Raw genomic sequence first — 24,596 nt, 5'->3', positions numbered from 1 at the left:
CTAACCTCTGTCTCAATACTGAGTATGCAAAACCATATCTTTTCATAGCAGCAGTCTCTGTTACTAACAAAAAGTAACTTGTCAGGAAATGTGGGTTTTATGAAGAAAATATCACAGTCTATTTTAATATTTAACCCAGAACTATGAAGTGAAAAAAATTACTCTCAAGGCAGATTGGTTTGAAATGTTCCTACAGAAGATTTAATTCCTATATAATAGTCTGTGTATAGATTGCAGAATGCTTTAGAAAATGGAAGGATGAAATGTGTTACAGGCTTCTTAGCTAGCTGCAGATATACAAAAGTATTTTAGTTTAAATAATCTTCTTGTTTTGCATCATCGCTAAAGAAAAACCTAAATTCCCTTGCTAAAATTAACACGATCTTCATCCTCAGAGCCTCTGGAGATCACTCTATGCCCTCTTCAGGCATTCAGTTAAGCATTTGCTGATTTTCTAAATTTGTTCCCTTTTATCAAGTAAACTTAAGGTCATTACTTTTCATGAAATCTGTGGACTTAAGCTCAGACAAAATCAGGTCTCTCCAAATACTTCCCTAATTCAGCCTTCCCCATCTTACCCTGGTGCTGTTCTGTGAGATTTAGCAGCTCATGCAGTGAGCCCAGGAGCAAAGGTCACTCATTCAGCACGGCACTCCTGGCAGAGCTGGGAGTGGGGTGGGAGAGCTGAGCTCTGATGGTGTCTGGGTTGCCCTGGCACAGCAGGGCTGGTTTAGCCTTGTGCTTGCATCCCAGCTCTTTCCTTTGAACCTCCAGTGCACTCGCTTATGGCCTCTCCTTCCAGCCTGCATTCTGATCTTTGACACCCCTTCTCCCCTGGAGCCATCTATGCACCAGCTCTGCACTCTGTGTCAGAGAGATCTTGCATGCAAGAAATCACTGACACTGGCAGTCATTTTGGATTCTGTATTTACATCCAAACATAATCTTAACAGTATTGCAATAACTTTATAAACAATATTTTCCTCTGTTCAGTAACAGTCACTTTCTTTTTAATTGAGACCATCTGCTATAAAAAATTACTTAAATCTTCTGCCTGCTTTAGCATTTCCTGGTTTTAGCCTCATGCAGCCAACCTGATTTCTAGAACTTTACTTTTAGTTTATAGTAATCAGAGCAGGATCAAATGTTTGGCCTTCACTGAGGCCACAGTCCTACAAACATATTTTTCTTTTTTTTTTGTCTGAGATGTCATTATATCGTATCAGTGCTTGTAACTATATAATCATCACAACATTATTTCCCATAAATTGTAGGTGCACTATATTCATAGGTCCTTTTCTCTTCTCCTGTAAAAATACTTTACACCTTGTGAATATTTATTTTTAAGCCAAAAAAAAAAAGTTTCCAAGCCGTTCACATGAGCAAGATGACATGGTTTTATTTTTGCTGTAAGTGAAAGTCATCATGGTCTGTGAAAAGCTGAGTGGGAAATAATGCTCTGCCTTACAGCAGGCAAGAAAACCATCTGGGAATCATGAATTGAAGGTCCCACAGTTAATTATCTTGCAGGCCACTGTAGGCCTTTTGTTATATGCAGGTACAGCCTCCAGTGTTTGGAGGATCTCCATGTCCTTGATCACTTGCCTACAGGAGGGAGAGAGCGCCCATGGGATCCATCTCCATCCAAAGCCAAGCTCTGCAGCCTCTGTTTTGTGTGGGGCCATTAAAACCCAGGCACCTGTTTCCTATTGACAGGCTACACTCTTTAGAAAGTTCTTCTTCACAATGAGTGCTGTCAGTTTTTTATTAAGTAGCCTCCAGTTGGCATTTTAGGAGAGGTGAAAATACTATAGCTTTATGCAGCTACATTTATTTAAAGAAGCAAGTGCTGTTCCATGTGCCCCAGCTACAAATGGCCAGTACTTTTGAGATGTAGTCAGGAGACACTCAGAGTGAGAAGTGACAGTATTAGAAATGATTCTCTGTGAAATATCCTTCATTTCCTTCCTTCACAGCACTAATCTGAATCCTAAAAGCAGTCCAGCATTTTGTGATCTCTGTGATTTTCAGGCTGTCCTTCTCTCACGCTGTGGGAGGACAAGCTGTGCCTCCTGCAGGCACCGGCACGGCGATGGATGCCAGCAGAGCTCCAGAAAGCTTTGTACTGTATCCCATCCTACCCCATCCCATCCAGAAGAGTGGTACCAAGCAAGGAGGATTCTGCAGGCATCCCTTGTCCAAGTGGAGACATCAGAAAATCTGAACAGAGCAGAGCCTGGAAAGTCCCTGGCTGTCCTTGTTGTACCTTGTCTGTGTCCTTGTTGTACACTGTGGGTTCTTTTTGCTTCTTCAGGATTAAAATCTCACTCAGATTTAGGAGGGCCTGGCTATAAGGTCATGGATCCTACACCTTTCAGATTGCACAGAGCTGGTGGCAAGGCAGCAACTTGAAGTAAATGTTGCTGGTTATGAGTATATCCAGCTTTTGGTTGTTGTCTGTAGGTTTGAAAGTTAGAAAGTTACGCTATTTTGCTACTGTTAAAAATGCTGTCTTTTTGCATGGTGTGGTAACATGGAAGCTACACTCTGAATTGTTCTCTCTGTGGTAATACCATAATATTTTCTTCTCTTCCATCAAGCAAACTGCTCAAAGCAATATTCTTGTTTATTACATTCCTGAAAATCTAAAAATTTTAACAGGCTAGTCCTTTTATGTTAACCTACTGAGAACAAATTTCTAGTATGCATTTGCTAAAACAATGTTTTTCAGCTTGTGAGGGCAGAGCAGAGCCTGGAGGTTTTGTGAAACACCTTCCTGTCTGTCAGGGCCCACCTTGAGCTGACACTGAGCTCTGCAGCCACAAGTTTGTAACCTTTGGTCCTGGAGATGTCCTGGCAGCTTCCTTTGTTTTGCCAAGGAAGAGTTTTCTAGCTTGAGTAACATATTTCTTGTCCAGGTGGAGCGCTGGCTGGAAGGTGATGTGGAACTGTGAGCTGTTCCTGTGGTGACTCTTGTTGGCCATCCTGGGGATTCCTCTTCCTTTGTGATGAATGGAGAAACTTTCATCCAGGGAAAGAGTTGGGGGATGAAGGGCTGCAGTTGTGGTGCTCCCTTTGCTGCTATTCACTGTACAAGTCCCTTTTACCAGCTCCCTCAAGCTCCCTTTCCTTCCTTCGCTCTCACCTTTTTCCTTTCCCTCAGAGGTTTCACTGAGTCTTATGCCAGCAAAGTCTGGTTTAAATCCATCTTTTAGCCAGTAAAGAAGCTAATGAAAATGTCCCCATAAAAAAACACTCTGGATCCCTGTTGTTGGTCTGTAATGACTCTCACCAGAGTAGCTCAAGATACTGATCATGGCAATTCCCTATGGCTGCTGGTGATTATTGCCACTGTACAGATGGGAAGGTAGGAGGCAGAGGGGGTGCTCCAAGCACAGGCTCAGCTCTGCCTCCCCTCATGCCACTGCCAGAGGAATAAGGCTCCTGAGAGCACAGTCAGGACCCCCACAGCTGGCTGGGGTAGGATACACAGCTGCTCCCAGCCCTTGGCAACTTGCACATGAGGGCTAGCAGGATAGTTCCTTATCTAAATAAGATGACAGAACTGAATAAATGGAGAGCAGGTACTGAGTTAAGGAGGCCAGAGTGCTCCTAGAGTAGAAGATTTTTTCCAGGGTGAGGAGAGGAGGTAGGCAATGGGAGTGAGAGCTGTGAGGAGGTGAAGAGGATCCTCCACTCTGACTGGGAAAGGATTTGTGAGAGAGAAAAAATGACTTTAAAGAGTGATGACTGGGGAGAAGCAAGCATTAGGTGTGCTTGGGTTTGGGGGATTATGGCAAGGACTTGATTTCCTTTTCTGTGGAGAGGAGCCAGCTTTGGGGTAGGGAACAGAGGGTCCAGTCATCTTGTCATCCTCCATTACCGTGATCTTGTCATCCTCCATTACCATCTGACCTGATCACAATGAGCAGTCAAGAGCCCCATCGAGCTCTCAACAAGCTTTAAGGAAAGTGAAGAAATATTGAGATTTTATTTTTCTCTGATTTTTTTTATTCTTGTTACTTTGTTTGAGATCCTTTCTCAGAAACTGATTCATAAAAATGGCAGTTAAATTTTAACTGAACAGTTACTCTGCCTTATGGCTTGCAAAATTACTTCAGCAGACTAATTTTGGAGTGGGATGTTTTGTCCTTTGACACAGTGCTTCCGTATGAGCGATTCTGTGTAATTGCCTCAGTCCTCTCATCTCATTACAGTAAAAGGAGGTTGTGTCCCATTAATTCCAGCAGGGGCTGGTTGCAGTGCCCAGACACGTGCCAAGCATGGAGTCTCCCAGAACATTACCAGCTCACAGAGGCATTGCTCACCCTTTCCAGATATCAAAGTTATTTGTCCTCTGCCCTCAGGGTAAAGTAAGTTTGTGGGAAGTATCGGGACAGCAATCTAAAAAAATAGAAAGGCATCCCCAAGGGAACACCTTTCTTAAGGGTGGAAAGCAATTTTTAATTAAAGACGGGGAGAACAAGAAGTAGCAATCTCCTCCTTTAAGGCATCAACATATGTGTGCAATATGGGTAACAAAACTCTTGCAGGGACACATTCAAGGCTGACCAATTCCAAATGGAATCCACCTTAAACTTACTGAAGCAGTTTTCAGTGTATTGTCCCCTTCCCACATGACATGGCAGCTTCTTTCCTGAGTAGCACAGGGAAAACACAAGCTCTGCCTGGGGGAGGATGATGGAGCTGGAGTCAAACATGCGAGCTGCCACAGCTTCCCTGTGTGCAGAGGTGCCTGGGTACATGCAAACTTGTTTCTACCTGATGTGTAAATCAAGAAAATCGATGGGTCATAAAAAAATGACAAGTTCTACCCAAACAGAAAGTGCAAAAGGTGCAAGATGGGCTCTAGCACAAATAGATTGGATAACATTGCTGAAAAAGAGGGTTTGTAAAATTTTAAGTCGTTGGTGCCATCCACCTTGGAAACAATTCAACAGCCAGTCCTTTTTTTTTCCAATACCAGCTTATGTTACGTTCTCAGAGATACGTATGCCCTGGGAGCCTGGGCTTGCTCCTGTTCCAGGAGCTCCAGCATCAAATTGACTTTTGCCTTTTTCTTTCCACTCCAGGAAGCTCATAGCATTTAGTGCAGCTTTCCTGCTTGCCAGTGCTACTACATTTTGCTCCATCCAACCTGGGACCTTGAGGTGAGAGCAGATTCTCCTCACAGGCAGACTTCAGCATCTTGGGAAAGAAACTTTTCAGCTGCACTTCGCATTTCTGATCTCAGCGTTGGCTGCTGCCCAACCTTCTCAAATGGTTTGCACCACTGCCAGTGGGAAAGCTTTTATATAAGGGAACATAAATAGTTTTCAAAAGTGCTTTAACTGTCATAAAGTGTCTTAATGGGTAGCATTTAATCTAAACAGAAAATCCCAAATGCCTATGTCAATGATATGAGTTGTTTTTCTTAAATATCAGAAGTTAAAAGTTAGAATGTTCTTTTTTTTCTTACATTTTATTACTTTATGCCAGTATGAGGGAAAATTTTCTGTTAAATTTAGGTCATGTTTGTAATTTCTCAACTTTCAGGGTTTTATATGAGATTCAGAATTCCCCTTCTGCAGAGTTGAGGCTGCTGGCAGCAATGCCTAATGCTTGCCCAAGCCTCAGAAGCTGCCTGAGGTCCAGGAAATTGCTAGAGGTAAAGCTGACATACCTCAGTTCCTTTAAAGGCATTTAAACAGGTGGTAGGTGTGCCTGGAGATCTGTAGTTAATCTACTTCTGCATTTCTAGGGTCCTGTCCCCAAAGGTATTTGAAGATTGAAGTAGGCAGTGGGTGACCATCAGCTGTCATTTAGGCAAGGACAAGGTACTGAGCCTCAGGCAGGGAACATAAGAGGACATAAGGTTATAGATCAAAGTGTTTTCACTAAAGCAGTTTTGCTAGTACAAGCAGATTATAATTCTGACTGAAAACCAAACCGTTTTGCTGGGAGATGAAAAGCAATTCCCTGGTTGTTATGTGAATAAGATCAGATCAACAACTTGATTTTTGTGGAAATTCATAATTTGCACTGTCAGATAGCTGGGGAGACATACCTTCAAAACTAGGACCATAAACTGACTCTCCTTCACCTCCCTTTCCAGTTATGGTATCTGCAGGGTAGAAAAAGTAATCATCAGAGACCATGGTTATCACAGGCATTTGTCACAGGGTTGTCAGTGAGCAGCTCAGCTGAGGTCAGAGACATGGGTTGCCCATCAGCCTGGGGAAACAACCTCTTCCATCTCTGTTTCACTACTGAAATTTTGACAGACCTTTGGGCAGAGCCCTGCTTCCATTCCAGAAGACAGTCTCTCTATGAATTATTTCCTGCAGTGTGTTTAATTGCTGCTGCTCTGAGAAGGTCCAGCATCTCCTGGTGGGAGAGCTACGGCACTGGCAGCACTGAGCCATGGAAGCAGTGCCCCAAAGGACATCTGTCAGAGGGAGTAAGGTTAGAAGAAAGAAGGATGAAAATGCACCTGTGATTTTATGGTAAGTTAAGGCCTCTAACTTTTCTAAGAAAGGAGAATTGATAAGAGTGAAATTCCTGTTCAGCTGAATGAGGCACTAAGGAAAACTGATCTTTTGTTTTTTAAATGTCTGGTTTTGTTATATTGTTTAGACATTGTCCAGTTATCACTAGTCCTCTACAGTAGCAAACTTAATATTAGATTGCTTTTATGGACTACATAAATATAATTCACTTCAAGCCCACACACTCCCTGCGGCTTCCAAACTTGTGCTGGGGCTGAAGCCCAAGGGGTCACCTCTGCAATAAACTTGGTCACATGGAAAACCAGGTGCTGGAGCAGCCCCACCACCATCACTGCCACAGGCATCCATCATGGCCTGTGGCAGTCTGGCCACCATGAGTCTGAGTCTGTCAACAGGGCCCAGTTCCACGGCAACACCAGACACCAGCCCACACCCCACCCTGCACTTCTAAGCACTTCCCAGGCCTAATGTAAGCAGATTTCAACTCTGTGGGAGGTTAGAAAATGCTCCAATTTCTGTTTTCCCCTGAAGGAAGGAAAACCAGGTTACACAGACAGCATGTGGCAGAGCAGAGGACTGAAGCCAGCTCTTTCCAGAGCTCTTGATGGATGCTGTCAGTAATATTTAAAGGATGAAGAGACTCTTGCTAATAGCAATTGCCCAGCAAAAAGTGTTAAGTAAAAGCAAACATGAGAGAACTGCTTCTCCACCCCACTCCCAGCCTCCAGTGAGCCTCTGCTCAAAGATTTCCTGGTATCTCTGTGTTTAATTCCCCCTGGCAACTCTTTTCCATTTAAATTTCCTTGCTTTTCAGGGAAATGTGAAAGTCTGGCATCCACAAATTTCTGTGGCAATGAGATTTACAGCTTAATTACACCCTGTGTAAAGTGTGTGCCTCCTTTTGATGCAGAAAGTCGTACCCAGAGCTGCGTGTGCTGGGCACTGCTGAGCCATCATTCCCGCTGGCAGCGCGCACGGAGCCGTTCCAGAGGGGTCCCGCAGCAAAGCTTTGTGCCAGCACGGCAGCTTTGCTCTCTCCTGCCTCGTGCAGCATGTGCAAAAGCTGCTTTGTGGGACAGCTGCAGGTTCAGCTCGGGCTTCTGGCAGCACAGCGGGGTCAGGTCACTTCTCATCTCTGAGCACTGTGAACTTCCACGTGTCAGAGTCCTGTTGCAGAGGAGACAGTTGTGATTTTCATGCAGATAAACCTATGTGAAATTGAAAAAACCCAAACCAACTGATTTCTCATTTTAATAACAATGTGCACTTTTCCCCCAACTGTATATCCCACTGGCTTTAGAAAGTGATACATTTTTACATAACCACAGAGTGAGAAACAAAAAGCCTCTGAACTAAATGTTGCTAAATTACAGTGTCTATAAAAAACCCAGACTGAGAAAGAAATCACAGGTTGCAGATGGGCCTCCTCCAGGTAGCCCTGAAGTCTCTCTGGTCTGGCTCAGTGGTAGTTTCCTACAGTGATTCATTAGGGCAATGCTTTTTTAGGAGTTTTGTTGGGATTTGTAGCAGTGCTGAATTTGAAGAGCTCTATCCTCACAATATCAGAGATTGTGAAGAAGATCAGATTCTCAGTGTTTAGCTACCACAGCTGCTCCCTTGCTCGAAAGATCCATGCACAAGGTATTATAATTTCATGTGATGATGTTCTCCTGCTGAAAAAGTGCAGAAAAACGAGGCAGGCAAAACAATTTGGACAAGGAGACATGTTAAAATGGTAAGACAAGGCAGTTTTAGTTCACAGCCAGGTCCTGGGTGTCAGCAGATGAGCTGAGGTGTGACAGTAGGTAACTGCAAGCAGCACATGCAAATACAGGGATGTTTTGTGGGCTGTGACAGAGTGATGCAAAGGAAAGCCCTTTCCTTCCTCCTCTCAAAGGTCGGCAGCACAGCTGCTGGAGCCTCTGTAGGCTGTAAGCTAAGCAGAATCTAATTTTGGTAGCCAGACCATATGGCTTTTGCTATAGCCAAAAATGTCTACAGCAGCCTTATGTAAAGTCCAGAGCAGAAGCAGTGTACCCAGAGACAAATATAAAATCAGCTTCAGAAAATACTGTCTTGGCTATCTATTTTTCCCTACATCCATATTTTTAGGTTGATACAGATTAATACAACTGAAGTTTATTGGGCTTTTTGAAACATCCCTTTTCTCCTTTTTGCACCACAACATTTAAGGATTAAACCCAGAGCAATCCACTACATATAATTTTTTAAAAAATCCTAAGATTGGATGTCTTCATTTTGTCAATGTGCTTGAACTTACAGATAAGAAGTTCTGTTATTGAAATTTAATTCTGCACATACATAGGACTGGCTCCCATTAATCCTTTTTCTTTGAAAAAAACCTTTCTTTTTTTTTAACTGATAATTTCTATACATTCTCACTGTCATTGTGGGCAAGAAAGGGAATTAACTATAAACATAATAGTCACCTGACAGTCAAAGTCAAAAAGAAAAGCAATGATTAGCCTAAGAAGCATTACAGGACTATTTTTCTGAAAATTTATGTTGGGTTTCTTTTATAAAAAAAGCATGCCAAGAACCACCACTTGTCTCGATCTACTCTGCTTATTATTTCTCCACTTCTTTTCTCATCACTTGGTGATTCAGGTGCATTAAATTCTATTCAACAGGTTGCCAATTATGAAAATGACATATATTAAAATCCTGAACAGGGTGACTAATATTAATTTTAGACTCTATTACCTCTTTATGACAACATGATATTGTTCTGCAGGCCTGTTTGTAGTACTCAGGTGAGGATAAATGTTCTGTGGGTGGCAATACTTAGATGTGAATTAGCTGGTGCTGTTCTGCTTGCCAGCTGTGGCAGATGTGCTGTGCTGCATTCAGTTCAGAGAGGAAAGCAATTACCACAAAGAAAAATATGGAAAGCTCACAAGGCTGTGCAGCACCTTTAAACAATGATCCTGAAAGCCTTTCAAAGGATGTGCAGCAATGCTCTTGAAAACCTGAAGTCCTTTGAAGAATGCACACATACCCTGAACACAAGACCCAAGAGTTTTGCTTCTGTGTGATTCTTAGAGGGTTTTCTTGGTCCAAACTTCTCTACCTGGTGCAGCTGCAGCTGTTTCAGTTCCTTCCAGTCCAAAATAGCATCTGAAAAAAACTGAGAAACAGAAGAGAAAGCAGACAAAATTAATAAAAAAAAATTATACATATGCACACACACATGTATTTGAGAAAGACCCCTACATGATGATACTAAAGCAGAGCTGCTAGGGGTCACTGAGAGACATCTTGGTGAAGGGCAAGTAAAATCACAGAATGGGTCAGGGTTGGAAGAGGCCACAGTGGTCATCTGGTCCAACCTCCCTGCTCAAGCAGGGTCAACCCAGAGCACAGGGCACAGGATTGTGTCCAGGCAGTTCTCCCTCCAGTGAGGGAGACTCCACAATTTCTCTGGGCAATGTGTTGCAGTACATTCAGTTACTCACACAGGGAAATTCTTCCTCATGTCAGAAAAATTTGCAGGACAGGATAGGAAGTTTGCTAACTAAAGCAAAAGTCTGCTTCCTGCTATTCCAAAGATACTTTCAATTAGGTAGGATTAAAATATTAGCCAGAAATGACCAGTAAGCGTCCTACAGTGAGATGCTGAGAATATGCCTGGATGGGTTTTTCCATTTGGAAGAATTGCTTGGGACAGATATGATCAGTAGTCCCTCTGTTGTGGAAAACCATTTATTGTTCACCGTGTTTTATAGAGGATCTGAAAAGGGCTAGAACATACGGAACTGCTTTAGCTCATGGGACTGCGACTCTGCAAGAAGCAGACTCTTTAATTAGTCTCTAATGACTAAGTAAAAGCGATCCTGACATCATAGCTCTGCAGAGTAGACATTGCTTCTTCCTTCTCTGCTCTTAGCAAGAACCTGCAGTGCAGGAGGACTGGGAAAAAGGCCTGCTCAGATGGACTTCTGCCCATGTGAAGATAAGCATGGCCAGGAAGGAGCCTTGGCTTCTCCGGCACACTGGGGCACGCCTGCTGTGCAAACCGGCCTCCTCCCAGGCACTCCCAGCTCAGACTCAGCTTCTCTGGGATAACCATACTCACACAGGATACTGGCAGGGACACAGTCTGCTGCAGGGTTGGAAAACATGGAGAGACAGGAAACATACCCAGCCCCTGTGCTCACACAGGCACAGGGTTGGCGATTAGGAATGAATCCCATACTAGCTTCCACAGTTAAGGTGAAGTGGGAAAAGACTGAAAAACCCCACATCCAAGTACACCAGGATAGGCATTAGCAAACACCAACCATGACCTTCACCACGATGACTAACCAGCTACAACACTGAAATGAGTCTTTCACAAACAAAGAAATGCAAGCAAAACTCTTTCCTCAACAACTGGCAAGATCAGTGCCAGGCTCAATAGCCTTAACTTTAACCTGTGAATAGGTATTGAGTTGGAAGAATTTGTGATGAGGTAGAGTCCTCTTCTTTTCCTCTTAGATGCTAAGAAAAAACTGCTGTACAATCCCTAGTAGCACTTTCTTTTCCTATTGGGAGGGTAATTTACTTTTACAGCCTATATGAAATAAATACTCTGATATTCATTTATCAAAACCCAAGATGCTGGACTGGAAAGCCAAACAGGGGAATTACACACACAACAGGCAAATGCAGGGTCCAGAGTGTGTTTGCTTTCCCTCTTGGGGATTTGTTTCAATTTGCACCTGGAGAACCAACCAAAATCTTCAGAAAAAGCCAAAATCTGATAAACTTGCATTTGGGAAAAAAAAAAGTGAGATCCTATTAGAGTTCAACTATACTGGGTAACTTACAAATTGAGCAGAGGTAACACACAAGGGTGTTAAATGCTTTCAAACCCAGATCTTTCTGTAGTCCTCTTACTGCCCTGCATTTATGTCTAAAACCTTAATCTCATTTTAACGTAGAAAGCAGCGAGACGGATTTGTTAGGATTAGTCTATGTGAGAAAAAGAGAAGTTAAGGTGTTTACTGGCTAAGGAGTAAAGATATTTAGAGAGCTGTTCTGAAACATAGTTTCTAAGGGATGCTTTTTTTTCCTAAATCATTATTAGTGGCAGCTGGACTGAAAAACAAGGCTGAAGTGGTTTCCTTTCTAATTCAAAGCAATCCTAGACTTCAGCTGAAGCCTTTTAAAAATGCACACACAGAAAAAGGATTAATTTTCATCTTTTAAGAGAAAGGCATTCACTAGAAAGAAAGCAAATGGTGTCCAAAAAGCAACATTTGTTGATATGAGAAGTCACGCCAGCTTCTTGAGTGCAAGCTACAATATGTGCTGACAGCTTAAGCAATGCAGGGTGCAAGATTAGTCATTGCCCTGCTATTCACAGCCGCTTGTTTCTTCACTTGTAATCTGCAGAAAAGCAAAACAGAATTCCAAACACCAAACTTCAGATTTTTTAGTTGCAGGGAAAGCACTAAGAAATCAGTATGTGCAAGTGTCCCGTGTTTTCACACTGCAGCATGGAACTGAACCCTGCAAGGACAACTGCATAATGAACATAACAAAGTTCAAAGAAGAAAAGTATTGAACAGTTCCTTGATTGGTAGCCTCAGAATTTAGCTTGTAACCTGTTTTTAAGCACTTCAGAATTCGTAAATATATGGCTGACAATGAATTCTGTGCAGCTTCCTAAAAACTTATGACCAGACAGTAGTCTGGCTGTACTGTACAATGTTTTAGATAAAAGCAGAAGGTTTAGGATTAAACTGCCAGAATATTTACTGTAAGCTTATACAATTAATCAGCAACATTGTCATAAGTGTTGTAACAGGCTTTACTGTATTTATTTATCTGCTCTTACAACATCTAGACTTCAGGCTTCTCAGGCAGAACTGCAGAATATGCTGGTTCACTTTGGTGGCAGAATGGATGCCAATTTTATTTCTCCATTCTGAGAGGAAAGGTGAAAAGCCTAAACACCTTTGCATTGATTTATTCCCACTGTCTACCCTTATCATGATCCATTCATATAAAAGTGATCCAGTACTTTGACCACATGGAGATACTTAGCCAAACTTCTGCAGCATGCAGTCAGGAGCAGGCCAAGTAGTCTGGACTTGGAACAAAAAAAAAAAAAAAAAGTGGGTAATTTTGCTTTTAAATTCACCATGTTTTTTAGAATTTTTTGTTTGTTGTAACATAAACATTCATATAAATCACAAATATGACATTTTAAAGCTGAAGTGACAATTGAGTTCTTTTAAGTAACAGTGGCATTTTATCTGGATTTTAACACTCCAGTGCAAAGATGTTACCAGTAGTCAAACCTGAAAACAGAAAGCATGTATTTTGGCAAGGCATTTTATTACCATGTTAAATCTTTTTTGTTAGCAGTCAGTCATTGAAAACAATCCGTCCACATCTAATTTAGTCAACAAAAATAGCTGTACAACTTTTAAGTGATGTGCCCCATTTATGTAACTTGTTAAGCTCTGAAGTGATGATCTTCATTGTTTGAATCCTCACATAAACAATTACCAGTCTCAACATATATTAAAGTAAGATTATGTTCTTCTCTCAAAAGTACAAAAAATAACACTTTAAATATACAGTGGTTCCTAAGCTTAGACAGAATCCTGTCAGGAAGAGGGTTTTGCACTTCAAGAGACAATGCTTTCAACATCAAGAGCTCTTCAAAGTGCTTGGCAGAATGTGTGAACACTATCCCCACTTACTAGATGATGAAATAAGGCACAGAGGTCAACTACCTTGCCCACAGTCACACAGAGAGTGAGTTGCAGAACTAACAAAGCAGAATCTGTGGGGTTTCAGTTCTCCAGTGTAATCATTGCATCTCATTGCTACTATTCAAGTGCAATGGCTTAAATGTTTCTGAGGAGAAAGATGTGTACAGCACACGGTAAACAGGAGGGAAGATTCAGGGCTAGTTAAAGGCTGCAAACAGTTTCAACTCAAACCAAATGAATTTGGTAGTCAGTAACTCATAATGCACTTCAGGGAATGATTACATAGAGAATTATATATTAACCTGCAGAGAGAAAGCTCATTAAACAGAAGAAATATGGTGTTTGCTTTGCAAAAAGTACTGGTTGTCTTAAGCTTGACAGTAGCTCAGGTATAATGTTAAGTTTGTCAGGGAAGTGGTACTTTGTGATCCACAGATGTCCTAAACATTGTTCTCCTACCAGCCAGGTGAACTTCTCTGGAGAGTCAGTCAGAAATGCAAATAAGGGTTAAATATCTCCTCAGGAGGCAGAGATGTGAATGAGGCACAAAACCCCACATTAATTGCTTGTGAGATACTTGTGAGGACTAAGTATGGTAAAGAAATACCAATCCAGAAAAACAAAGTAGTCTAAAATAAATATGGTTAAGGAAATTGAGTCACTCATCCAAAATCACCAAGAAATGCATCTCTGGATAGTTTATGTTGCAAAAAAACCACACGTGACACATGTAATCCCTGCTGGGATGAGAAGCATTCTCTAGCCTAGCCGTCTGCTGACAAACAAGCATTTCAGAAAGCCTGTCCCTGGATAGGATGCTCAGGAGATGACTCATTCACTGACAGAGGCTGTTGATGGGATTCAGAAACAAGTACACTTTGATTCTGTTCCTCACTGACTTGATGGGAAGGAACCGTGTCGTGGTTAGAGCGAGACTGCTGACTTGATTCCTGAGCCAGCTGCACGTGCTGAGCTGGATGTGAAGATCCCGGCAAGTGGATTTGTTCATTTTGTCCTTGATGAGCACGGAGATGTTCTAGCGCTTCCTTGGAAAGAGTGATGACATGCATTTGCTCAGGCTGGGCAGCCTCTATTTGGTTTGCAATCATATTGATACTCTGAATTTGTTCTGCTTGCTCCTGCTGAGCTGAAAGCAACAAGTTTTGCAGCTGCTGCGGCGGCTGTGCAAGGAGCGCGAGGTTGGCAGCCTGCTCTGTGGTCATGCTGGGGGCGCTTTCTGCAGTCACAATACTGATGCCTTGATTGTGGCTGGGCATGAAGTTGATGTTGTGTACGGCATCCGTAACCAGCAGCTGAATTTCCTGCCCTCCCGAGGTGGCAAGTTGGTACTGCTGCAGCTGGAGAATGTTTCGCACTTCTTCCGGATGAGCGTTGGCGCTCGGGGCGGCGCTGCCTTCCTGGAACTGCTTTTCCTTGCTGTGAATTTTCAAATGAGACTTCAGGTTGTCCAGACGAGCGAACTGCAAACTACATTCTGGGCAGGCAAAAGGCTTTTTGCCTGTGTGTAAGATACAATGTCTTCTCTTAGCACTGGAATCAGAGAAGGATTTTCCACATATATCACAGGAATATGGCTTTTCTCCTCTGCAAAAGGAAAGAACTTGATTTCATTAAAATATTCACTTTGACAATGCTGCTTTCTGAAACTTATTCTGTAACAAAATACTTAAATGATTACATTGTTTTTCTAAATTGTAAGTACTTAAAGGGTAGTGTTAAAAACATCCTCTATTTGATCTCCTGATTATCTCTATTTGACATCACAAAGTGTTATACACTCCAGAGCTACAGTGATAACTGCCTTACTCTCATAAAAACAGAGGTACAAGCTCCATGCTGCTAGACCTTGACAAGAATGCAACAACATTGCACAATTCTAAGCACTGACCATTTTAAAAACATTCATTAACAGTGTGGACTTCAAACCAAAAAGAAGTTTCCAAATCCTAACTTGCTGCCTGTGTCAAAAGGACAAGAAATTTTACTGGAAATGTTTTCTTAGACAACAGTTCTCCAGTGATTTAAAATCTAACATGTCTTTATGCAATGCACTGCACTGACAGGGGTAAAAGACAACTAATGCTGTTAAAGAGACAGGATAGCTCACGGAACAACAGGAGAATGCTCCAACAACCTCGATACACCACAGCTACTGTTCTGCTCTTAAACAAAACCTACAGTAAAATTTTCACAAAAATAGTATAGCAGTAAGTACACTGTCAGTGAACAGACACAAAACACCAAAGAAGACTCTAACAATATCTTGGTGCATGAGCATTTAGGACTTCAGTACTTTCCACTACCAATTTTTTCCTTACATAGATTAAGCAAAAATGTTAAATTTTTAACAATCATTCAAAATGCAAACAAGTCCTGACCGTTCTACAGTTAAATAAGCACTACTTCTAGTTATAAGACAAGTTGCATTTTAAAAGAATGTAACGAAAATAAGACATACTTTACCTGTGAATTCTAATGTGAGTCTGAAGTGAACTTTTAGCTGTAAATGATTTGCCACAAATCTCACAAGTGAAGGGCTTCTCACCTATCAAAAAGAAATGCAATTTTCCTTTTGAAATAGCACTTTTCATCAATTCATTAAAAACATTTTGTGTTTTACCATATACAGTATCAAGCGTGCACTGATGGCTCCTCACTCTTCTGCCATGGTTCGGCAGATTTCCAAAACTGAATGAACTCACTAGTCAAAATGAGGGTATAACATTTTAAATGTACAGCTCTAGCATTTCTCCCCTTTGAAGATGAAGAATTAGGTGATCCAAGCCCCCAAAGCAACAAAAAGCTGTACCTATGGCACAGATGTGTGTGTTCTACATGGAACAGAAACACTCTGAAGAAGGCTGTCCCTGAACCCTGGCATTAATGCCACGTTCACGTGCAGCACCATCCACATGAGTAAGCCCAAACTTCCAAAGCTGGAAAATTAGGCCATTATCTTAACAACTTGCCCGGCTTTCTATAAGGCTCCATCACACTAGGCCTATGATAGTCTGGAAACACCAGTTAGAAAAAAATTAAATTATCATGAGTTAAATAAAATGTGAGTTTGTTTGGGGATTTTTTGTTTATTTGTTGGGGTTTTTTTCAGTGCATTTGGAATTTTGATGATAATTGAGTAGAAGCAGAGAGGCCAAATTAAGTTATAAAAAAGTTCATAAGAAACAGATACTACCCAACCAAAGCAAATCCTAATTCACACCATAACAAATCCTTGTAGCACTGAGGCTCTTTAAGACACCAGACACGACAATCCAGATCACCACTGTGGTAATTCACACCATCAAAGCACACCAAACCCAGGGATTGGGCAGCAGCCAGTTTCCAAGGAAGCTTCCCATTTAGCATAGAACTGCAATGCTTACCAGCTTTCATGTGGCTTTGGAGGGCATGGATAAAGGATGAGAGAACAAGAAACATTTGTCAGAAGGGACCTTGGTCACCCAGTCCCAGCTTGCTACTGAAAACAGGAGCAACTTCCCAAGTAGACTGTATTATTACAACACAGTATTACCAAACTCCTGCCAAAGTATAACAGTTGTATCTATGTGAACCCCTGTCCCCCAAATGCCTTGGAATTGTACTTTGCTTTTGGGATGGGACAGGTGAATTATTATTTCTATATAATTAATACTGTCCGTATCTTTCCTGTCTTTTCTAGTAGCAAAATATATTGCAAGCCAGTTTATGCTAAAAATCAGCTTAGCTCATATATTTTTGCAACCTTCCTTGCTAGTAAGCTTCCTCTTCTCATTTCCCACCCCAAACTCATTTCTCACTACATTTAGAGAGCTGTATCAACTTCAGATACAAAACTCTTGCATGTGTCAACACTGAGTTCTCCTCCATACAAAATTATGTAAGTATCATATGCTAGCACTATTCTAGAAAACCAAAAGCTCCCAGAAGGACAAGTTTTGGCCTTAGCATATCCCAGAAAATTTAAATCTTTTTCACTTAGAAAAGAGAAGGAAATGAATGAGATAAAGTATGCTTGAGAATGAGTTATGTATTACTGCAAGCAACACACTTAAGAATAATTTGATTTTGTGAGGAAACAATTGCCACTGTTTCTAGTTACTTTAAAAGACAAAATTATTCACATGTCACCTTATGAACTTATTCTTCAAAGAGAAGTATTTTATGAAGTTTATGCCTTGCTATTATGAGAGGATAGATCAACATTTTTATCTCTGTTATCCAGTGATTCATTACCAGCCTGCCCTCTAAATCTCTTAAAACACCCTCTGACGCACTTGCATTAAATCATCCCTCCCAGCCCATCTCCTCTCAACATCTGGTTTATTACGGCACAGTAAAAGCTAAATGGAAATAATTATTTTCCTGGTCACAGCACATTTCATAAGCACTCATCCCTCACAGACAGAGGTGTCCAACTCATTTAGGACACATACCTTCTGTTGCTTGTCAGCTCACTGCAAGCCTGATACATGCTGGATACAACTCTCCCAACAAACTGAATTCTCAGTCCAGGATTCTATCACGTGAAAGCTAACTGGCATTTTCTGCAGCAGGTTTTATAAAACTGGGGAAAAAAGCCCTCTTCCTGTAATAGGCACTGCTTCTGTGCTGCTGTAACACAAGCTTTTTTGTACTCCTGCATTCTTGATGTCAAATCTCTTCATTAGCAACACAGGCATCATTATGCACAAGTAGAGCAGAAGTTCATGCCACAGAGACAAGAGTAATTTGCTTAACATCTTTTTGTCCCTGTAACTTCAAGAGAAAAACAATCACAAACCCCACAAAACCCAAGGTACAACATTACCTGTGTGTGTTCTTAGATGTTTCTTTAGCTGAGCTGCATCCATGAATTTGCGACGACACTGGTTACATTCCGGCAGTGAACGGCCTTGTCGCAATAACAAAAAAAGTGTCAGTGCATAAGTGATCCCCTGTATCTCTTCAGTGATCTTTGTTTAAGCACTTTCCTGTAAAATAACCACTTTGCTATAATATAGGGAAAAAACAGAAGGTGATTCACTGCCTCCTCCCTATCTTAACTGTCACACTCCTATTTCTCAATTTAGTATTACCACAGGAAAAGAGGGGACTGACACCTCCTCCTACCAAAAAACACCTTCACTTGAAACTTTGTAAATTCTGATTTTCTCCACCACTTCCTCTTTGTGTAGCTCCATCCCATTCCAGAAGTGAGAAGAACATTTCCTAAAGCTTGTATGCTTTTACTAGTCCAAAGTAGTGGGCAACTACAATGCAATTTGCACACCAGGCAGCAGACACAATTGTTTATACAATTTGCAGCTTCTATATAGCATGGACAGCAGGGCTAAAATAATCAAGTTGTATGTCAAGTACAGTGTAACTAATTTTTAATGATCATAAGCCCTTCTCAACTAAACACTTTCCTACACATTGCATTTACTATACGCCATCATGTCTTTTTCACCCTATTCACTGTTTTATACCTGTCCAACATAGGACACATCAAGGTAGCAGAGACTGAATACATCACCAAGGAAGAACTTTCAGCCTAAGTCAATCTTTAGGAGGACAAATCAGCATGGACTGTAAGCCAGGTCCTCAACCCAAACTTGTTATACCTGTGTGTAGCCGATAGTGGCTCTTGAGCTGTCTCTTTTGGCTGAAGTATTTCCCACACTGATCACAGGTAAAAGCCTTCTGCCCTGTAGAGAAAATCACTTATTAAAATGTAAGCCACGTCCAAAGTGTAAGGAAATAAATAAAATACAAAAGTCAGCTGTGAGGAGCCAATTCAGTTTTGATTTGCCTCAACAATGGCTGTCAGAGGCACGTGGGAGAGGGGTTGCACATGTGCCACGCCCAGGAGGCACCTGGGAAAAGATGGAGGAAAGATGCCTCTGGGGAGACTTTTCCTGGCAACCAGTTCATGTCTGGCATGGGACAGGCAGTCAGGAGGGGAACACTGAAGACACTGTACCCCAGAGACACTCTCCAGTCAGATGGCAAAAGGTCTCTGCCAATGGACTGCACTGGGACATTGGACTGGGCCAATGGTCTCCTGTCAGCAGGTGGACTTTCGGAGGAGCCGGGGCATGAAATGTAACTGTGTCACAAGCCCTGTGGCTTTTCAAACTTGCTTTTTGAGTTGGGCTTTTGTTTTGGGGCTTTTGTCAGACTGTGCTTTTGCTTCTGAGGCTTGGTGATTTGAGGGGCTTTTTGCAACTTGCTTTTGATTTGGCGCTTTTTGAGTCTTATGCTTTTTGCCCTGGCCCCAGCCTGCCTTTTGGGTCTCTTGCCTCGCTGGCTCTTGCTCACCCTTGTGTCTGTCCTGCCTCCCTGTGTCCCTGACCAACTCCCTGTCTGCTTTGTCCCAATGTCCCTGCGTTCAACCCCGCCCGCCTCCCAGCCAGCCCACTGCTGTGATCCTTGCCACAGCTGTGTCCAGGGCTCTGGACATCCTGCCTGAGCACCCCTCACCTTGTGTCCAGCTGCCTGTCACTGCAGGAACTGTGCCCAGGCTGGCAGCATACACATCCCCGAGCTCCGGTGGTAAAGCTCTCTTTTTCTCTCTGTCTCCCCTCTTTCTTCTCCCATTCCTCTCCCATATTTCTTCCTCTTGTTCTGTCTTCTCTAGCTCTCTTTAGCAGGATAACTGCTTTTCATTTTGTTTTTTTCATTACCAATAAAAGATTCTCAGATACAAAGTTTGTCTCGTTTGACATTATTCTGTTCCTGACTATCCATTTTTAAAAGAACTCCTCACAGTTTCCCTTAGTGGAATGTGACACCAGTATACACAAGATGAATCAGAAGTACCTTGTTTTCAGAAAGGCAAATTCTTGCAGCAGAGATACATTTGCCTTGAAGTATTTACCTGAATGTAGGCTCATGTGCTCCAGAAGAGAATGCTTTGTTGTCAGAGCCTTACTGCAAATGGTGCACGTGTACGGCCGTTCCCCGGTATGCATTCGCTCATGCACTTGAAGAGAATGCTTCTGGGAAAAGCCTTTGCCACACTCACTGCATTTAAAAGGGCGTTCCCCTGAAAGCAAAAGACAACATTTTTAGGCATAGATGCATCATTTCTCACTAGAAAGTCTAAGCTGATAGTGAGATGCACTGCAATGTTGTAGCTACTGAAAAAATTAGTCTCCATTAGTGGTAAAGAGGCAAGCTTCACACAGGAGTAAAATAATTTTAATCATCAAAAATCTTTAGCTATTGCCATATAATTCAGTGCTTAAACAATGAAATTATTAATTACACTGAAATCTAGGTGAGACATAAAGGTTCTGAGATCTGCTGACAAGAATAAAACAGCAGACACAGAACAAACCGTAATTTGGACCAGCATACTATTTTGGATATTCTTGCTGTAGTCAACAACCAACACCTCAAGAGTCACTTGCCTTTGGCAGCATTCCTTAATCTAACCCAAAAGCAGCAGCAGTCTGTCAAGGCCTACCTGTATGGCTTCGCTGGTGAATAGCCAAGAAATGACTGTACTTGAATACTTTGCCACAGTCTTTACAGCGAGCTTCAGAACCCACACGCTTTCTTCTTCCATCAGCTCTCTTTGCCAGTCCTTTCTCATCCTCATCCCCAAGAAGTTTGTAATCTTTTAGTTTGATTGATCTCCTTATTCTACGTTTGCTGTAACGGCTCTGAGTGCTCTGTATTCCTTCAGATTTGGGATCGTAGTTTTCATCTTTCTCAGCTGACAGATCAACAGCAGCCTCTGAGCCACAAGCAGGTTCACTTTCTTCTCCATCTTTCCCCACTGAAGCCTGTTCACTGGCAACTGTTTCTTCTCCTTCAGTGTCTTTTTTCATATAATTTTGCTCATTTTGCACAGAGTTGTTCTCTCTCAGCTGCCCATCTTCGGCAGAATTTGCTCCTGATTCTTCTTCTTCTTCCTCTTGGACAATCTTGATTTTCCTTGGCCGCCCCCGTTTTCGCTTTGGTGGATCATCATTTTTCCTGTCACTTGCAACAACAGAGGCTACACTTTCAGCTGGAGCTGGCAATGCACTGCCTGGGCTGCGGCTTTCCAGGTAGTCTGTACAGGCCCAGACCAAGTCAGTTACTTTCAGCAGCTGTGCAGTAGCCAGGATTTGTTCTGTGCTTTTCTCACTGGCACAGAGGCAACCAGTGTAAATAAATTCTAGCAGAACTCCAAAGGTGTCTGCCACCATTCCCTCCAACATATAAACTGACTGCCCTATTTCATCCTCATTTACAAACATCATTGAGAAGTATTCACTGCTGGCAGCCAGCAAAGCTTTATGGGCTCTAAATTGCACATTCTCCACTATCAGAGTAATGTCACAAAGGAAATCCTTTTTTCTTTGTTCCTCAAAATTAGCTAGAATGGTATCTTTGTGAGCTTTGGAGTGGATGATCAGTTTCTCAGAAGGATCAGTTGTTTTTGCCATTTTAATTATGAATATTACAGGAGGTGCCTAGAAAAACAGAATAGCTTTAGTAAAAAATTATTTTAACAGTCGGCATTATAAGACCCAAGTATCATTTGTTATACCAGTAACAGAATTCAAGAGTTTCTGAAGCAATTTTGAATCCTCTGAGCTTTTGAAAAATCAACACTACTGATGATATGGAATTTCTTCAAAAAGTATTTTAAAATCCTATGAAAAGGCTACAGATAGTTTTTTAGAATTACTGCCTATTTTTTTTATCTCTGATGTACTGTGAACCCCGTATTATCTAAAAGAATTTGCTACCCTAGCTTCTGAAACTAAAACAATCAGACAGAAACAATTCCTTGGTCACAGCTCCTTAGTACAGCACTGCCTTTGCATGGCAAGGCTTTGATAGTGGGGCAGTTACAGGGGTGGCTTCTGTGACAAGCTATCAGAAGCTTCCCCAATGTCTTACAGAGCTAACACCAGCTGGCTCCAAGATGGACCCACTGCTGGCCAAGGCTAAGCCCATCAGTGGATGGTAGTATCACCTCTGGGACAACAGATTTAATAGGGGGGAAAGAAACGTGCACAACTGCAGCTGGAGAGAGGAGCGAGAATCTGTGGGAACAGCAGCCCTGCAGACGCCAAGGTCAGTGCAGAAGGAGGAGCTGCTCCAGGTTCCAGAGCAGAGATTCCCCCGCAGCCCCTGGTGCAGACCATGGGGAGGCAGCTGTGCCCCTGCAGCCCATGGAGGTCCATGGTGGAGCACAGATCCACCTGCAGCCCCTGGAGGAACCCACACCAGAGCAGGCTGATGCCTGAAAGAGACTGGAAGCCTGTGCTGGAGCAGGCTCCTGGCAGAACCTATGGCCTTATGGAGAGAGGAGCCCAGACTGACATGGGTTTGCTGGCAGCACTTGTGAGCCCATGGAGAACCCAGGCTGGAGCAGACTGTTCCTGAAGGAGTGCACCTGTGGAAGGGAGCCAAGCTGGAGCATTTTGTGAAGAACTGCAGCCCATGGGAAGGACTCAGGCTAAAGTAGTTCATGGAAGGACTGTCTCCTGTGGGAGACCCCACGCTGGAGCAGGTGAGGAGTGTGAGGAGTCAAAGGAGAAACAAAGGCAGTGTGCAATGAACTGACTGCAGCCCCCATTCTCCATCCCCCTGCACTGCTGGTGGGAGGAGGTAGAGAAAAATGGGACTAAAGCTGAGCCTGCAAAGAAGGGAAAGGTGGGGTGAGCAGTTTGAAGATTTGAGTTTATTTCTCATTACCTGACAGTGATCTCACTGACAATAAAGTAATTTCCTCAAGTCAAGTCTGTTTTGCCTGTGCTGGAAACTGGTGAGTGATCTCTCTCTGCTCTTATCTCAACCCATGAGCTTCTATTATATCCTTGGTTCCCAGTTCCCCTGAGGAGGGGAGTGATGGAGCAGCTCTGGTGGGCACTGGTGACCAGCCAGCACCAATCCACCACACTGGAAACAAAAAGGTCAACTGCAGTTTGATCAGTGCAGTTTACTCAGGAACAAGCTAGGAAATCTGTAATAAATGATGCCATGGTTTATTTGAGGTATTAGGGCATGGGTTGGACTAGATGATCTTAAAGGTCTCCTCCAACCTAGTGATTCTGTGATAAAACTTCACTGGTATCAATGTGGCAGGACTTCATAACCTCTTTTACCTCCCATCTATCGTTCTGAAAATGTCTCTTTTTTAACACTTTCACTTTTTTAACACTTCCAACACTTTTAACTTTACTAAGCTTCAGCCTAAGAAGGTAGGTAATACAAACACAGAAACAGCAGTGTTTTGAAGGGTTCTGTCTAATACAGGGCTCATTAAGGTATCTGTTAACGATCAATTTGTCTTGCTAGGCTTCTTCAACAGTAAATTTGCAAAAATTAATAATAAACAAAAAAATCCATCAATTTCAAAAGAATCCACCAAATATAATGGGAGACATATGCCCAAAATGTCCTATTTATAAAACTCAGCTAAACTAAAGATAATACAAGTGTCACATTAAACACACATAAATTTACATATTTGTATTCAGTTAGCGCAACAGTTTCAACGACCTGAACAAATGCTCCACGAAACAGCAGATACTACCTACAGATGATACCTAAATGCTACTGAGATGGTGAAAAAGGGATTCTTTAGCCCTAATCAGCTACCAAATAGTTCACGGCAGAGTCAAATTGTTTTATCTGGGAGCTTTCATTTTCAAAGCATGTGAGTCTGGTGTTTGTTGCTGGAGCACCTTAAAGCACAGCTGCAGGTGTGACCCAACCTGCCTTATCGTGCAATATAAGAATTCCTGGACGGCTGCTGCCAACTCTGCCTGCAGGCATCCCTAACCTCCACACGCGTTCCAGACAAGACAGTGGGTGTTTTGTGAGTTCTGATCGCATGAAGGACGTCGATGTTTAACCAGGAGGTGACAGCATTAGTATTTTGACTGCAAAATCCAAACCACGCAACTTCCCTAAAACCCCCCACCATCACGGAGCGAGGCTGTACTCTGCAGAAGGCCGCACGCTGCCGGCAGTGCAGGCGAATACACGCTCCGCTCCAGCCGTGGAAGGACTCAGGAGCTCCGGGGAGGTGACCCCGGGGGGCAGCGCACGGCCCGGGGCCGGGCCTCGGCACGGCCACGGCCAAGGGCACCGTGCGGGTCGCCGTCCCCGCGCACCGTGTGAGCTCTCGGGCCGCTCCCCAAGGGAAGGCCGCGCATCTCTCGTGGGATGGGAGCAGGGAGCGGGCGCTGCCCCGCGACAGCCGCGGGCCCGGAGCACCCGCCCGGTGCCGCCCCCCGGCCCGGCACTCGGCACTCACCGCTCGCCGCCGCTGCCGCTGCACTTCCGGGCCGGGGCTGGCACCGCGCCTGCGCTGCCGCAGTGAGCGCAGCACGGGCGGGACTTGAGC

At 42.9% G+C, this 24,596-nt stretch overlaps 1 protein-coding gene across 3 annotated transcripts; it reads right to left on the bottom strand.

Moving 5' to 3' along the window:
* Positions 1-11,913: 11,913 nt before the first annotated feature.
* On the bottom strand, positions 11,914-24,555 carry ZBTB24 (zinc finger and BTB domain containing 24). Of its 3 annotated transcripts, none has more exons than XM_054280384.1 (7): positions 24,507-24,555; positions 20,709-21,705; positions 20,118-20,285; positions 18,862-18,945; positions 18,066-18,149; positions 15,722-15,803; positions 11,914-14,842 (listed from the first exon to the last, which is right to left on the bottom strand). In XM_054280384.1, exons 2-7 carry the CDS (start codon positions 21,676-21,678, stop codon positions 14,029-14,031), a joined length of 2,202 nt encoding a protein of 733 aa, XP_054136359.1. In that variant the 5' UTR covers positions 21,679-21,705; positions 24,507-24,555; the 3' UTR covers positions 11,914-14,028. The 3 variants fall into 3 exon arrangements, with proteins under 3 accessions (XP_054136359.1, XP_054136360.1, XP_054136362.1); XM_054280385.1 differs by lacking the exon at positions 11,914-14,842 and adding an exon at positions 16,642-16,655; XM_054280387.1 differs by lacking the exons at positions 11,914-14,842; positions 15,722-15,803 and having other exon boundaries at positions 18,077-18,228.
* Positions 24,556-24,596: the final 41 nt, after the last annotated feature.

Source organism: Melozone crissalis, unplaced genomic scaffold (assembly GCF_028551555.1).
Source record: "Melozone crissalis strain CALT ecotype California unplaced genomic scaffold, PUWL_Pcris_2 ptg000027l_1, whole genome shotgun sequence".
NCBI classification, from domain to species: domain Eukaryota; kingdom Metazoa; phylum Chordata; class Aves; order Passeriformes; family Passerellidae; genus Melozone; species Melozone crissalis.
Note: the sequence above shows the minus strand (reverse complement) of the source record. Positions and strands in the feature narration are given on the sequence as shown.

What these genes read in the sequence shown, in the direction of transcription:
- ZBTB24 (XM_054280384.1), bottom strand. Translation starts at nt 21,678, where the DNA reads ATGGCAAAAACAACTGATCCTTCTGAGAAACTGATCATCCACTCCAAA. An exon ending in TCACCAGCGAAGCCATACAG is followed by an intron (nt 20,286 to 20,708) that starts GTAGGCCTTGAC and finishes TTTTGCTTTCAG; the next exon opens with GGGAACGCCCTTTTAAATGC. An exon ending in ACTCACATTAGAATTCACAG is followed by an intron (nt 14,843 to 15,721) that starts GTAAAGTATGTC and finishes TTCCTTTTGCAG; the next exon opens with AGGAGAAAAGCCATATTCCT.